This window comes from Oryx dammah, unplaced genomic scaffold (genome assembly GCF_014754425.2).
Source record: "Oryx dammah isolate SB20612 unplaced genomic scaffold, SCBI_Odam_1.1 HiC_scaffold_21, whole genome shotgun sequence".
Lineage (NCBI taxonomy): Eukaryota > Metazoa > Chordata > Mammalia > Artiodactyla > Bovidae > Oryx > Oryx dammah.
Window position 1 is genome coordinate 4,646,635 of NW_024070205.1, and position 13,871 is coordinate 4,660,505.

The window sequence follows — 13,871 nt, forward strand, 5'->3', positions numbered from 1 at the left end:
GTTCATGTGTTTCCCAGTTACCAGTCTCCAGATGTGAAGATTATCGGCACTGGAGAACGAAGTGGGTATAAGTGAAAATCACAGGCAAAGCCTGGATCACACTCAGAGTCTACAAAAGAGGTGTTCTACCACATTGTTCTACTTAAAATATATTGTTTTCCTGGATATATTTGAAGCACACAAGACTTTTATTGCTCCCCCTTTTGAATCTGACACATTTTGAAATTCAGATGTGGGATAAATTATATCTTATTTATTAAATAAAATTGGATTCTAGTCCTCCTTTGCAAAGAATTAACTGTATGAACCTGTGGGGGTCCCCTGACTTCTCCAAACTTTAGACTCTTTGTTGTCGAGGGGGAGTTTTAAGGCCCACCTTGCCTTCCACTGAGCCGCCAGAGGATATGTGAAGACACCGCCAAGCGCTAAGCAGTTAAAACTCAAGTGTTTGATAACTCAATGCCTGTGCTTTAACTAAGTGTTAGAAAGTTCTTCCAAAACATATCTTATATGAATTCAACTACCATCACCCAAATTTATTATATGCCTTATATTAAGATGCGATTTATTGTTTTGGTTTTGTTTCTGCTGAAAAGTCAATGTTGGACTCTAATTTGGAACATCACTCTGCTGGCTCAAAAGTACTCACCTAATTCCCTAAACAACTAGAAATTCAAGACATAATTAATTTAATATCACTGCCCTTGCCAACACTGTTTAGATAAAATTCCTAAAGGATTTCTTTTTCACCACTTGATTTATATGCTTGTCATTTCAAAAGTACAATCTTACATTCACATACAGAATAACTCCAGCTTTGTTTTCACATCTACCACAGATAGGGAAGGTAGATTCCCCTTTGTTTCTTCGATGTGGAAGACTGGCACTTTTCTACAACAGAAGAAATTCTAAACTGTTACAAGAATGACTTGGAAAATGCTCTCTCTTGAGACAGGGGCCCTCAAAGGATGCATTTTTTAATAAAGCGTGACTGCTACAACCTTGAATCACTTGAAGCATAAAAAGCACTCTGAAAATGTTAAGCTGGGGATGTGAGATCTCCAGATTTACCAGAGGTGGTGCAGTAGCTTCTGGCCAGTGAGTGCTCTCGGGAGAAAGCGTACCTGTTGGCTCCATCCACGCACAGCCCGCCATGGAGACACGGCCCACTGGCACACTCATCCGTGTTGAGCTCACAGCGATTGCCCAGGAATCCCGGGGCACAGTCACAGAAGTAGGCCCCCACAGCGTCTTGACAAGTGGCACCATTGAGGCAGGGCTGGGACCAACACTCATCAACTTCCAGTTCACAGTTTATACCTTTATTCAAAAGTTGGCACGGGAGGGAGAAAAAAAAAGGAAAAGTTTTAGCAAAGTGTTAACATTTTCGCTCTTTGGCAATGCTTTGTTTGCCAAAGCTCTTGTCAAATGTGATGTTGCCCAAAATAATTTTCCTCCTTAATTGTAATTGATATTAACTTTCTGGCAGGCTTGCGGGAAGTTCACAAAGCAGAGCAGCTGTCACTTACAAAGAACCATCGCCTGCAACAGCTTGTGGCTTTTTAGTCCGTGGAAACAAATCATTTTTAGAACAAAGTAATTGTTTACTGTACTTTTGTTGGAAGCCTGAAAGGGACTGGCCAATGTCTTTAAATTATTTTTAAACACTTAGTTTAATTAGGCATCACACTGAACAGTGGGTAAAAGCTCAGACTCCAAAGCCAAATGGCCTGGATTGGAATCTTGTCAAAGCCTCTTTTAGTTGTGTGACCTTGGGAAAGTTGCTTTATCTTTCCTAATCTCAGTTTCTTAACCTGAAAAATGGGACCAATAGTTGTAATTACCCCATAGGATACTTATTACAATTGCAATGTGTTCTAAAGTGCCTAAGATAATACCTGGAGTATACTACATATTTGCTAGAGAAAAAAGGTACTTTCTCTTTCCACAAATATTTATTTATTGTACAATGTGCAATTATTTCCCTAGTATCCTTTTTACATAGAAATATTTACATTTTCTATACCACTGTAAAATGTTGCTTTTAAATAGAAAATCCATTCGTGACTTAAACTCAACGTATTTAGTGCTATTATTAAAAGCTACTTCATTTTAAGGTAAAATTACATTTTAAAAAATCTGTATTTTCCCCCTCCCCAAATAGTAGGTGAAGATTATTTTCTAAGCAAGCTAAGTTTAAGACTTTCAAAAGTAGTCACACTGAGATCACAAAGTATTCTACTGAATCTGTCTAAATAACATTTGATGGTACATTCATGCTTAGTCATGTCCAACTCTTTGTGACCCCATAGACTGTAGCTTGCCAGGCTCCTCTGACCATGAAATTCTCCAGGCAAGAATATTGAAGTGGCTTGCCATTTCCTACCCTGGAGGATCTTCCTGACCCAGGGATTCAACCTGTGTCTCTTACGTCTCCTGCATTAGCAGGCAGGTTCTTACCATTAGTGCCACCTGGGAAGCTGAAATAGTATTTGATACACAATAATCAAATGTGCATATAGGTTTTAAAAGATACAACAGGGGGCTATCTATATTTGCTCATTGTTATTCCCGGGCCTATTCCCTAGGATAACAAATTATGAATTAAAATTATAGAGGAATTTCTCAAGAACTCAGAGGTTTTTAGTAGTTATTCGATTTTTTTGTCCTCTTTTCTGACAGAAAATGAAATAGGATATTCCAACACCACCTGACATTTACAACTGTGACTAGACTCTACAAATGCTGACCCAAAAAGAGATGCCAGCATGTTAACTTTGAGTGGTTTTTGAGAAGAAAAAGAATTTAAATTTTACAGCAGTAAAAATGGAAAGTTGTAGAATAGTATCTGTTGTAGGTAAGTGGCTTGCCATTTTTTTCAAACTTTAAACTTTTTATTTTATATCAGAATATAGCCAATTAACAATGCTGTGATAGTTTCAGGTGGACAGCAAAGGGATTCAGCCATACATATACACATATCCATTCTCCTGCAAAGCCCCCTCCCATGCAGGCTACCACATGACATTGAGCAGAGTTCCCTGTGCTATACAATAGGTCCCTGTTGGTTATCCATTTAAAATATAGCAGTGTGTACCTGACCTTCCCAAAGTACCTAAGTATCCCTATTTGAGGCCTGGCTATTTCTCACCCGGCCTGCAAATGGGAATTTCTCTGTTAGTTTTATTTGGCATTAGGAAGGTTGGTGGCTCAGCGGTAAAGAAGTCGCCTGCCAATGCGGGAGATGTAGGCTCAACCCCTGGGCGGGGAGATCCTCCAGAGGGGAAAGGAAAACCCACTCAAGTGTTCTCACCTCGGGAATCCCATGATCAGAGGAGCCTGATGGGTTACAGTCCATGGGTTCGCAACCAAACTCAAGGTGAAGGGAAAGACCCCTGAACTGACCACTACACACCAGTGTTCTCGTTCTATCTCTGAAGCAGTTTTTCAGCAGTGCTTTGGTATCTTTATTTCTGCCATGTAAAATAATACAATTACACATACCTTTTTTATTTTTTAAGAATATATGAAAGATATAAATGATCAATTCTTTTAGAAATGTTTCATATAATTATTTTTTAAATATTTGTTATTCAGATGCTAAGTCTTTGTGACCCCATGGGCTGCAGCTTGCTGGCTTCCCTGCCCTTCACCATCTCCCAGAGTTCACTCAAACTCATGTCCACCTAGTCAGTGAGGCCATCTGACCATCTCATCCTCTGTCATCCCCTTCTCCTCCTCCCCTCAATTTTTCCTGGCATCAGTCTTTTCCAGTAAGTCAGCTTTTCGGAAATCAGGTGGCCAAAGTATTGGAGCCTCAGCTTCAGCATCAGTCCTTCCAATGAATATTCAGGGTTGATGTCTTTTAGGATTGATTGATGTCCTTTAGGATTTGATCTCCTTGTTGTTCAAGGGACTCTCAAGAGTCTTCTCCAGCACAATTCAAAAGCATCAGTTCTTCAGCACTCAACCTTCTTTATGGTTCAACTCTCACATCCTAATAGCTTTGGATTACGTCTTTTGGTATTTTAGTCATCTATATTTACTAAAAACCATTAACATATAAAGCCAAATAAGTGGTTTAAAACTTGTTAACACCTTCCTAAATTTTATTTCACAATGTGAATAAAATTCATATATCTGTTATACACTGAGGTTACTTCCTATTGCTTAAGAAATAAGATAAATAAATTAGAAACCATTATTTTAGACACTGCAGCTCCATTTATAACAATGTCATTCAAATACTTTAGCTCTTAAGTGATCCTGATGCATGTATAAGAACGTGTTTCAAAAGCTTAAATTCAATTGCAGTACAAAAAAAGATTTGCTTTGGATTTATTTGATATGTCTTATCACTCTTAATATTACTTAACAATGTGATTCTTATCACCGCTTTTCAGTGGTACTGATACGGGAAGAAAAGAAAAAGTGATTTGGTCTCCGTCTGAGTGCTGCCAAAGCAGCTGGATGAAAAGTGATGAGCACAGTCAGTCATCCAGATGTTTCTGTATTTCCAGATGCTTGCCTTCATAGCTGAAACATCTGGAAAACTAACTATGATCTTCAGTTTTCATTTGGATGTTTACTGTTTCACGCATACAGCCCTCAAGTATAGATAGTTAATTGACCTTCAAAACCATACCTGAACAGTGTGGTCCAGTCTGTCTGGAGACATTCACTTTGTAAACAGTGTCCCTGAGTATGGGGCCCTGTCATTGTAACCCTACGTAGCAACAGAAACTGATTGCAGCTACCTAGTAGCCTTCTGTGGCTAATTGTCTAAGAAAAGGAAAATTCATAACGTTAAATTCTTTCACAAAAACTCCTCCAGGAGCTGAACCAGTCTGTTCGATTTGGTTTATAGTTCTGTGAATTCCAATGGATGGTATAGTCCATAGGGTCACAAAGAGTCAGATACGACTGAGAGCCTTTCACTTTCACTTTTTTTTTCTATATGAAAGGAAAGTAGAAAGGTTGGGATAAAAACACAAATAAAAGGAACTCTGCATCAACAGAAAAATGTACAGGACAGGAAACAAACCGTCTGACTTTATTAGGTTCGGGGACGCACTATAACTTACACAGTTACTACGTATACATAGCTACGTATACACAAATGACTAAGGTGTTACATCACGGATTCCTGACAGTCACGGAGAGTTCCACTCTGAACTGCGTGACTTCCATTAGCTGTCAAAGGCAGTTCAGACATTCTCTCACAACCAAATATTTTTAAAGATATAAATTTCAAAGAAGGATTGAAATCGCATGCATTTAGGGGAGGACAGGGAGACCTCGTGTGCTGCAGTCCATGGGCTCGCAGAGTCGGACATGGCTGAGTGGCCAAACAACAGTAGCAGAAAAGAAAAAGGATGAGAGATTCCCATGTTGACACACTGGCTTTGGTGGAGAAGCACCGTTCTTGGCAAATAATCTAAAGATGCTCCTCGCATTCTTCTGTAATTAATTTAAAGCAAAAAAAAGCACTCCATCTCTTGGTTTTGGCGATGCTTTCGGTGGGTTCTCCTTTAGTCTCTTCAAAGGCTTCTGGATTTGATTGTCTCTTCCCTTCTCAAGTCCTCCTTCTCTCCTCTTCTTGCTTACTTCCTACATCAATTTTTTTCCCCTTTTCCTTATATGGAAAGGTCATATTCCCTGGAGGGAGGAGAGTTCACTTCAGAGAGATCTCACTTCATAGCCCTAAGGCCAAGAGAAAGGCCAGCGCTGCTCCTGCCTCCGCCCCGACCTCGCCCTTGTGAAAAGACATCCTTGCCTGGTGGGGGGTAGGGGGTGTGAAGGCAGTTTTGTTAGAACCCAAGGAAAGTGACGTCCAAACTTCAAGGGCAGAGAGCGTCAGTCCAAGGGCACCGGGAAGCCTGCTGTCCACGCAGCGCTGAGATCACCCCTTCCCAAGACCACCTGCCCTGCAACAGAGAGACGTCAGGACACAGGTGCCCTCAGACTCCCTTCTCCATGCAGTTCCCGGCTTGAGTTCCTGGCTTGAGGCACTTTGGGATTCGGGAGGTGGGAGAGAAGCTGGGACTCACGGGGGCAGGTAGGCTTCCCAGCAGCTCCCCGGAGAGTCTAGAGACCACTTGTTCCCACGGCTGCAGGATGGGGTGTCTGGGAACTTCCCCAGAGATCCTTCAGAGCTGCAGCACCTTCCGGGGAGCTTTCAAGAACCCTCACTGCAGTGCTTTGGTGAAGATCTTTCCTGGGAATTTCTGTGACTCCCCCTGCCCCAGCCATCTGACAAGCAGGGCCAGTCTCCTGGAATTCATGGCATGTGACCTTTGCTGTCACTCAGGGCCTTGCACCTAGAAGGGCCCTGTATGAGTTTGCCAGGGCTTCCTGGGAGGCTCAGATGGTAAAGAATCTGCCTGCAGTGCAGGAGACCTGGGTTCCACCTCTGGGTCGGGAAGATCCCCTGGAGAAGGGAATAGCAACCCACTCCAGTATTCTGGCCTGGTTCGGACGGCATCACCCACTCCACGGACAGGAGCTTGAGCAAACTCTGGGAGATGGTGAAGAACGGGGAAGCCCACGTGCTGCCGTCTATGGACTTGCAGAGTCGGACACGACTGAGCGACTGAACAACATCAAACTCCTGGAAATCAAGTGGCTTAAAAAGCGGAAATTTGTTCTCTCACAGTTTCCAAGTCTGAGATGGAGGTGTCATCAGGACTGGCTGGCTCTTTGTAGGGGGAAGACTCTACTCCAGGCCTCCCCCTGCTTCTGGGGCTTGGCTGCCAGTCTCTGACATCCTTTGGTTTATGGAACCATCACCACGATCTCTGTCCTCATCTAGGAATTAAGGGCTTACAAATTGTATTGCCTGTTCTGCATACAAGCCTTTAATTCCCGTATGAAACTCCTCATATCTGAAATACATAGAATGAATTTTTTTCCTAACCAAATCTCTATTGATATGCAGACCTAGGATAGAAAATATTAAGAGGAGCACATTCAAACAAGCAGAACTCTTCAGGGTTTGGTCCAACCTTCAGATTAAAGGAGAGAAACTGAGGTTCAAAGATACAGCAGAAATGCAGGTGGAGGAGAACCTTAGACTTCTCACCTTTATCCTCGGTGAGCTGGGGATAGGATGGGACCCTAGACACATGCTGGGACCCAGGAAAGAGGCTGTGAGTATCCTGTTTTTCCTTTTAGAACTAGGAAAACACATCAGGCCACCATAATTCCCAGGCTGCCACACCACAGAATGGGCAAACAGAGAAAACTACATGAAACCTGAATATATGGAGGTGAATGATTCTATGGAGAATGCTTGTGCAAGCCTGAAAAAACTGCCAATGCTTTTCTGGTAAGTGAAGTAATTACTGCTTTATAAGACCAGGTAAGAGAATTATAAAAATTGTCCCTGAGGCTCTCACTTTCCTTCTCCCCCCTTTCCTCTGCCCTCATCACCGGTAAGAAGAAGAACGTGGGTTTGCGGGCAGACCGCCCAGGACTGCATGCTGCTCTCCACCTCCGAGTGAGGCTGGATAAAGCCAATGCTCAGTGAAGGGTAGGGACGGTCCAGTCATTTGTTCTTTCCAGTGTTCCTGCCTTGATTTCTCCAAGTAGGTAGAATTTTTAAAAATTTTGAAAAGTAATTGGAAGCAAAGATAAATTTGCCAGGGAATCTGGGATAGCTTCCAACTCAGTTAAATACAGATGTGATGCTGAGAGAACAGGAGCTAGAAACCGGAAAAGCGTGAAGCAGCCACCGTATTAAATATGATTTTAAAAATCTACAGTTCAGTTCAGTTCAGTTCAGTAGCTCAGTCATGTCCGACTCTTTGCGACCCCATGAATCGCAGCACGCCAGGCCTCCCTGTCCATCACCAACTCCCGGAGTTCACTCAGACTCACGCCCATCAAGTCAGTGATGCCATCCAGCCATCTCATCCTCGGTCGTCCCCTTCTCCTGCTGCCCCCAATCCCTCCCAGCATCAGAGTCTTTTCTAATGAGTCAACTCTTCGCATGAGGTGGCCAAAGTACTGGAGTTTCAGCTTCAGCATCATTCCTTCCAAAGAAATTCCAGGGCTGATCTCCTTCAGAATGGACTGGTTGGATCTCCTTGCAGTCCAAGGGACTCTCAAGAGTCTTCTCCAACAACACTGTTCAAAAGCATCAATTCTTCGACGCTCAGCTTTCTTCACAGTCCAACTCTCATATCCATCCATGACTACTGGAAAAACCATAGCCTTGACTAGATGGACCTTAGTCAGCAAAGTAATGTCTCTGCCTTTGAATATGCTATCTAGGTTGGTCATAACTTTTCTTCCAAGGAGTAACCTGCTGAACAATACTAGGGGCTTCCCAGGTGGCATAGTGCGAAAGAGTCTGCCTGCCAGTGGAGGAGACGTGGGTTTGATCCCTGGGTTGGGAAGATCCCCTGGAGTAGGAAATGGCAACCCACTTCAGTATTCTTGCCTGGAAAATCCCGTGGACAGAAAAGCCTGGTGGGCTACAGTCCATGGGGTCATAAAGGGTCAGACACAACTGAGCACACACGCATACACACACGAAAAATACTAGCTATCTAACCACAGGCAGCTAATATCTGAGGTGGCTCAACAGCCCTTAAAGCGGGAGAAAAGAAACCAATACAGAATTGTAAAGTAAAATAAAAAATAAATTAATTAATTAATTAAAAAAGAAAGCAGGCAATGGGGATTCCCAGGTCTGGAAAGCTGCAGAATACTAATTGCAGGTCAAGGACAAGAAAGTTAAGGAAAGAGGCTCATTGTTAAAGCAGCTCCCCAGGAAGCCCAGTCTTCCTGGGTGGCCGTAGAGGTGGAGAACCCACCTGCCAATTCAGGAGACATGAGAGACCCAGGTTCAATCCCTGGGTCAGGAAGCTCCCCTGGCGGAGGGCATGGCAGCCCACTCCAGTGTTCTCGCCTGGAGAATCCCGTGGACAGAGGGGCCTGGCGGGCCACAGTCCGTGGGGTCACAAAGAGTCAGACACAACTGAGTGTCTGAGCACGGCACAGCGTGGCACAAATCCCAGGCTGGCTGGGGAGACAGCAAGACAGGGAAAGAGTGATGGGTGGCACAAAAGCAGAGAGGCCAGGAGACGGAGCTTCTGCTAGAGCTGAAGGGAGATTTCAATAGAAGCAAGGAAACAGGAAGTTTAGTTGTGGGCATTTGGGTGGTAAAACCTTTTGAACGAGGGCAGGCTCTGACCTGAAGTTGTGTTGTTGTATGGTTATAGTGGAATAGAGATGGGGGTCACCGAAAATAAGAAGCTCAAGAAATTCTAAAAGCTTGGCCCATAAAATTCTGCAATAGCTGCTAAATGGATTTAGAAACCAAAAACTTACTCTGGTACCAAAACATCTTTGTAATATTTCCAAGTTCTTTTCCCATGACAATTCTATCACCCTTCTACATTCTAGTCCTATGAGGCCATTTGCTTTTTCTCAAACCCACTAGGTCCCTCTACCCTCACTCAAGTTTAGACACACTGCTCTCTCTCCCTCTTCTGGAAAATTCTTTCCCACCTATCTACCTGATAAAGTCATCCTTTAAGGCTTCTGGTAAATGTCCCATCCTCAATGAAGTCTTGCTCATTTTCCTTCCTCTTTCCAGCCTCCTGGGTTCCACAGACTATCCACTGTTATATTTCACTTATTTGTTACTTGCTTATATCCCACAACTGCTTTGAAGACAAAGATCCTTGCCTGTTATTAATGGTAACAGCTGGCATTCACTGAGTTTATTTCACATCAGATACTGTGCTAAGCATTTCATTTGCATGATCTGATTTTGTTTGTCAAAAAACTATCCATGAGGTACTACTATGATGCCCATTTTATCAAGGATGAAACTGCAGCCCAGAGAAGTTAATTTAAACAAAATCAAAAAGCTAGAAAGTAGCAGAGTCAGGATTAGGAAAGGAATAGCTTACGAGGAAGACAAGAGAGTCATGAACTAAAGGACGGTCTTCCAGGAGCAGTGGGCTGAGAAAGTCAACTTCCTTCTTGGCCCCGAGACTCAAGGAGAGAGGAAGGAACTCTTTAATAAGGGCTGTGTGGAAAGTGCTTTCAAACAAAAAATGCCAAGTTCTAGCAAAGGCCAACAAATTAAAGGTGCACTGGAAAAAAATTTTAAAAATGTTTTACTTACTTGCATTTGAGAAAAGACTATGGGGGCTGGGGGGAGAAGCAAGCGACCATTCTCAGGGAAATCAGGAAGCAGTCTTTCCCTTTAACATCTTCTCAGAAACTATGATTTAGATCTGTAACTTGAGCCAGACTGCCCTTCTGAATCCAACCATCTCTAGGATGTCCCCACAACTATCTCACAGGCATCATTCAGCAATTCCAAATATCAACTCTCTCTCCTCCGTCCACCCTCTCTGACCCCTCTACTCCTGCGTCCACCCTCTCTGACCCCCCTACTCCTCCGTCCACCCTCTCTCCCACCCCTGCCGGTGAATGGGGGTTATCATCCGGGTCACTCAAGCCAGTTTTCCAGGAATTACCATGATCTTCCTTGCTATTTCCCATGCTCTATTTAGCCATCAAATCCCGTCACTCCTCCCTTAGAAATGGATGTAAAGTGCCATCCTCATCGCTGTAAACTTGCCCAGACCCTGCTCACCATCTCTCATCCTGTCTGACTGCCGGCTTCTCTCTTCCAAATCTCTCTCTACATTTCTTTTCTAGGAGTGATCTTTATAAGAGACAGATCTGCTTTTACCATGGTCTGTGTTAATTTTTAAAAATAGTTTCTTCCCAGGAAAAAGCATGTTGTCTTGGAACGCTACAGAAGCTTCTAAAAGATATGGACACTGCTGGAGCCACCTACAAGGATGGTCTTGCAGCCCACCATCTCTCACACCCCTCAACTGCAAACAGCTGTTCTCCTTCCTTGTAAAACCCACTGTTCACCCAGTATGCTCAGTAACTAACAGGGCTCTGTGCACAGCTTGCTCTTGAGTAAGACTCCTGTATGCCATTCCTGGGTTCTGAAGGAGCGATGCACAGTGCGTCAGTTCCAACAGCCATGAGAGCGCCTCTGCAGCCAGCATCAGCACAGAGGTATGGAGCACACGTTTCCATTACAACTATGGTTCACGGTAGAGGCCTGGGTTTCTACATGTCACTTATAATCTTTTAACCTCCTGGAGCGATGAAGAGTCTGTGTGACTTCCTGCTCTGATTCAAAGTGTCAAGCTACCATAATAACACTTAGCAAGATATTATGAGAGATTAAGGGCCTCCCAGGTGGCGCTAGTGGTAAAGAGCCCACCTGCCAAAGCAGGAGACATAAAGAGATACATGTTCAGTCCTTGGGTCGGGAAGATCCCCTGGAGGAGGGCATGGTAACCCACTCCACTATTACTGCCTGGAGAGTCCCTTGGACAGAGGAGCCTGGTGGGCTACAGTCCATAGGATGGCAAAGAGTCAGACACGACTGAAGCAACTTAACACACACAAACAGGAGAGATTAGAACTGGGAGTTTTATTTTCAATGGGAGCACTTTGAATTTGTATCCAATAAGATTTCTGGCTTGTGCATTTAGACACACCTTTTCTAAGGATACCAAAACGTATTAACACACTTTTTAAAAAAGCATTTGCTTAAAGTAGACTTTACAAGCTTAGGACTCGTCTCTGAGAGACAATCGAGTTTCATCAGTTCCAAGGCTGCTCGGTGCCACCTCACATTTTTAACTTCTAGAACCCATCATGGACAGTCAACAGTGCCTTGGTATTGTGTTATATTTTAGCTGCAGAGGTTTCCATTCTTATCTTATATGAAACCAATGTCATTATCAGTGATGAATTTAACCCTGATAAAACATGAAAATAGATGTATTCTTTTATTAATCATATTTACTTATTACATATTATTATTATGTATTATTATCTGTTGCTGTTGTCAGTTATTAAGTCATGTCCGACTCTTTGTGACCCCATGGACTGCAGCACACTAGGCTTCCCTGTCCTTCCATAGCTCCTGGAGTTTTCTCAAACTCGTGTCTATTGAGTCCATGATACCATCCACCCATCTCATCCTCTGTCACCCCCTTCTCCTCCTGCCCTCAATCTTTCCTGGCATCAGGGTCTTTTCCACTGAGTTGGCTCTTTGCATCAGGTGGCCAAAGTATTGGAGCTTCAGCTTTAGCATCAGTCCTTCCAATGAATATTCAGGGTTGATTTCCTTTAGGATTGACTGGTTGGATCTCCTTGCAGTCCAAGGGACTCTCAAGAGTCTTCTCCAGCACCACAGTTCAAAAGCACCAATTCTTTGGCACTCAGCTTTCTTAATGATCCAACTTTCACATCCATACAAATAACTACCAGAAAAACAATAGTTTTGACTACTTGGATCGTTGTTTGCAAAGTGATGTCTCTGCTTTTTAATATGCTGCCTAGGCTTGTCACAGCTTTTCTTCCAAGGAGCAAGCATCTTTTAATTTCATGGCTGCAGTTACTGTCCACAGTGGTTTTGAAGTCCAAGAAAATAAAGTCTATCACTGTTTCCATTGTTTCCCCATCTGTTTGCCATGAAGTGATGGGACCAGATGCCATGATCTGCCATGATCTTAGCTTTTTGAATGTTGTGTTTCAAGCCAGCTTTTTCACTCTCCTCTTTCACTTTCATCAAGAGACTCTTCAGTTCCTCTTCACTTTCTGCCATGAGGGTGGTGTCATCTGCATATCTGAGGTTACTGATATTTCTCCTGGCAGTCTTGAGTCCAGCTTGTGCTTCCTCCAGCCCAGCATTTTGCATGATGTACTCTGCATATAAGTTAAATAAGCAGGGTGACAATATACAAATTTGACGTACTCCGTTCCCCATTTTGAACCAGTCCATTGTTCCACGTGCAGTTCTAACTGTTGCTTCTTGACCTGCATACAGGTTTCTCAGGAGACAGGTAAGCTGGTCTGGTATTCCCACCTCTTTAAGAATTTTCCAGAATTTTTGTGACCCACACAGTCAAAGGCCTTATGGGTAATCAATGATGCCAATACATTTCAGCCTTCTGTAATGATAATCCTGTAATTGTAACAATTATCTTTCTTGATAATTGTTATTCCTGAGTATTTGAAATGTTATAATATTAACAAATCCTTAATTCCTTTATTTTATGATATAACAGTTTCAGAAATTAAATTCTTGCCTAGACACATCATAATATTCCAGTTTAAACTCATAGAGTCCTGGGACTATGACCTCAGTTAACCCATTCTTGAGTATGATTCTAATCTATTCAAAATGAAAGCAGTTCACATATAAGAAAATGATACCTGCAAAATGCATTGGTCAGGGTTGTGTAACAGCTTTGGTAGCAGTAGCAATATTGAAGATGTTAAAATAGTGACAACCAGCATACACACACCCTTAAATAGTTTATGGAAATATTGTCACTAAATCATTTCATTCTCATCAAGAACCTGACATTAGGTGCTAATATGATGTTTATTTGTTAAAGTGAGGAAATGGAAACTCAGAACTCTCGTTGTTTACCGTCATCAGGCCACTGGAGAAGGTCCAAGCTGGGCCTGGAATCCTGTGTCCCATTCCCCACGTTGCATGCTGGCAGCTGTATGGCCGCACCCTCCTCTCTCAGACCCGCACATCTGCACACAGCTGCAAGGCACTGAGAGGAGAGCCGGAGAGGGGGGGCGTTTAGGATGGAGCACGCTGTCCACACTGCCAGCTGGACCACAGGCCAACTGTCAGCAAACACGACAGGAGAGACGCCACCTCTTTCTAAAACGCCGCCGCAGCCCTCCGCCTTGCTCTCAGCTCGCTGTGACTCACACAAAAACAACAATAAATGTAGCCAGAGACAAGCGTCTCAGCTCCACATCCCGGAGCTGGTGCACCCTGCCCTGCTCAT

The 13,871-nt window shown here is 43.3% G+C and overlaps 1 protein-coding gene across 1 annotated transcript in view; it reads right to left on the minus strand.

Annotated features, from left to right (window-relative positions):
• Nucleotides 1-13,871, minus strand: part of LOC120880384 (protein crumbs homolog 1-like) — an 87,627-nt gene that overhangs the window by 3,192 nt on the left and 70,564 nt on the right. Inside the window, exon 3 of the mRNA XM_040263719.1 lies at nt 1,125-1,320. Within this exon, the coding sequence (XP_040119653.1) occupies nt 1,125-1,320 (196 nt within the window). The remainder of the gene's footprint in view (nt 1-1,124; nt 1,321-13,871) is intronic.